Consider the following 1,160-nt stretch of genomic DNA (forward strand, 5'->3'; position numbering starts at 1 on the left):
GCAGACGTTAATTGCTTCCAAATGCAGCCGCATTGCCCCACACCGTGGTCATGTGGGTAGAAGAAAAGGGGTGGAAAACGTCCGGTTTTCAGCTGGGACGGAGTTAATTTTCTTTCGAGCGGCTGCTGCATCTCAGATTTGCTGGGGAAGGATCATCAGTAAAGCGTAGTGGCTCAGGTGTTGCTAGGCGATGTTTATATTTTCCAAGGACATCCCCCCCAGCTTCCCTTATGTTTATTATTATTTATTATTATTATTGTTTTCCTTTTCTGATCTCGTTCTATTAACCCACGAGGTTTCTCTCAACCCACAAGGTTTTTTTTTTCCCAGGCCACTCTGGCGGAAGAGGGGGGAGAAGGGTGAAGACGGAACAGCCCCAAAATGACTTCAAAATGCCCCAAAACTGCAGCCAAAGGTGTCAGGGTTGAGGTAGAGCTCAGTCCTGGGCTCGATGAAGAAGAAGAAGAGGACGAGACGGGGGAGAAGGAAGAGGAAAAGGAGGATGAGAGAAGGGGACGAAGAGAATGAGAGAGGAAGGAAAAAAAGCGGTAAACGAGGACTAGAGGGGAGGAAGAGGAGGAGAGAGGAGGAGGAAGAAGAGGACGAGAGAGGAGGAAGCAGGGCTGCGCTCCCTCCATGGACAAGCACCTGCAGCGCCATGGTGGCCCCAAGAAGCCCCGAACCAGCGGCGCCACCCCAACACAGCGCCCAAAACCGACGGGGGCTGCGCGTCCGTGTGTCCCTCTGTCCCCCTCCCCACAAAGCAGCCGGACGCGCGGTCAGCTCAGGGGTTTATTTAGAGGTGACAAAGCCCGGAGAGGAGGGGGGATGACACCAATCCTGGCTTCCTCCACCACCCCAAAAAAAAAAGCCCTAGAGGTTGCGGTAGGCGCCGACGGTGAGGTCGAAGAGGCGGGGGTTGCAGAGTTGCCCCCGTTTGTCCAGGAGGAAGAAGAAGGGGCGTCCCTTCACCTTGAGGGGGAGGGCAGCCGGTACCTCGGAGCGATGAGCCCGACAGGAGACGTGGCGTAAGGGGACGGTGAAGGTGGGACCTGAACCCAACCCGAAGGGTGCGTGGGTGCTGATGGACACCTCCGCGCCCCCCCGTAATAATGTCACCCGCCGGACGGCGCGCAGGGGGAACAGGACGCCGGCCGCTA

At 56.7% G+C, this 1,160-nt stretch overlaps 1 protein-coding gene across 1 annotated transcript in view; it reads right to left on the bottom strand.

Moving 5' to 3' along the window:
* Nucleotides 1-873: 873 nt before the first annotated feature.
* The window catches only part of LOC104288136 (nuclear RNA export factor 1-like), a gene marked incomplete at its 5' end in the record, with an annotated part of 10,728 nt that continues 10,441 nt past the window's right edge, over nt 874-1,160 (bottom strand). Inside the window, one exon of the mRNA XM_009886895.1 lies at nt 874-1,157. Coding sequence (XP_009885197.1) covers nt 874-1,157 — 284 coding nt within the window. The remainder of the gene's footprint in view (nt 1,158-1,160) is intronic.

This window comes from Charadrius vociferus, unplaced genomic scaffold (genome assembly GCF_000708025.1).
Source record: "Charadrius vociferus isolate BGI_N301 unplaced genomic scaffold, ASM70802v2 scaffold2186, whole genome shotgun sequence".
Taxonomy (NCBI): Eukaryota; Metazoa; Chordata; class Aves; order Charadriiformes; family Charadriidae; genus Charadrius; species Charadrius vociferus.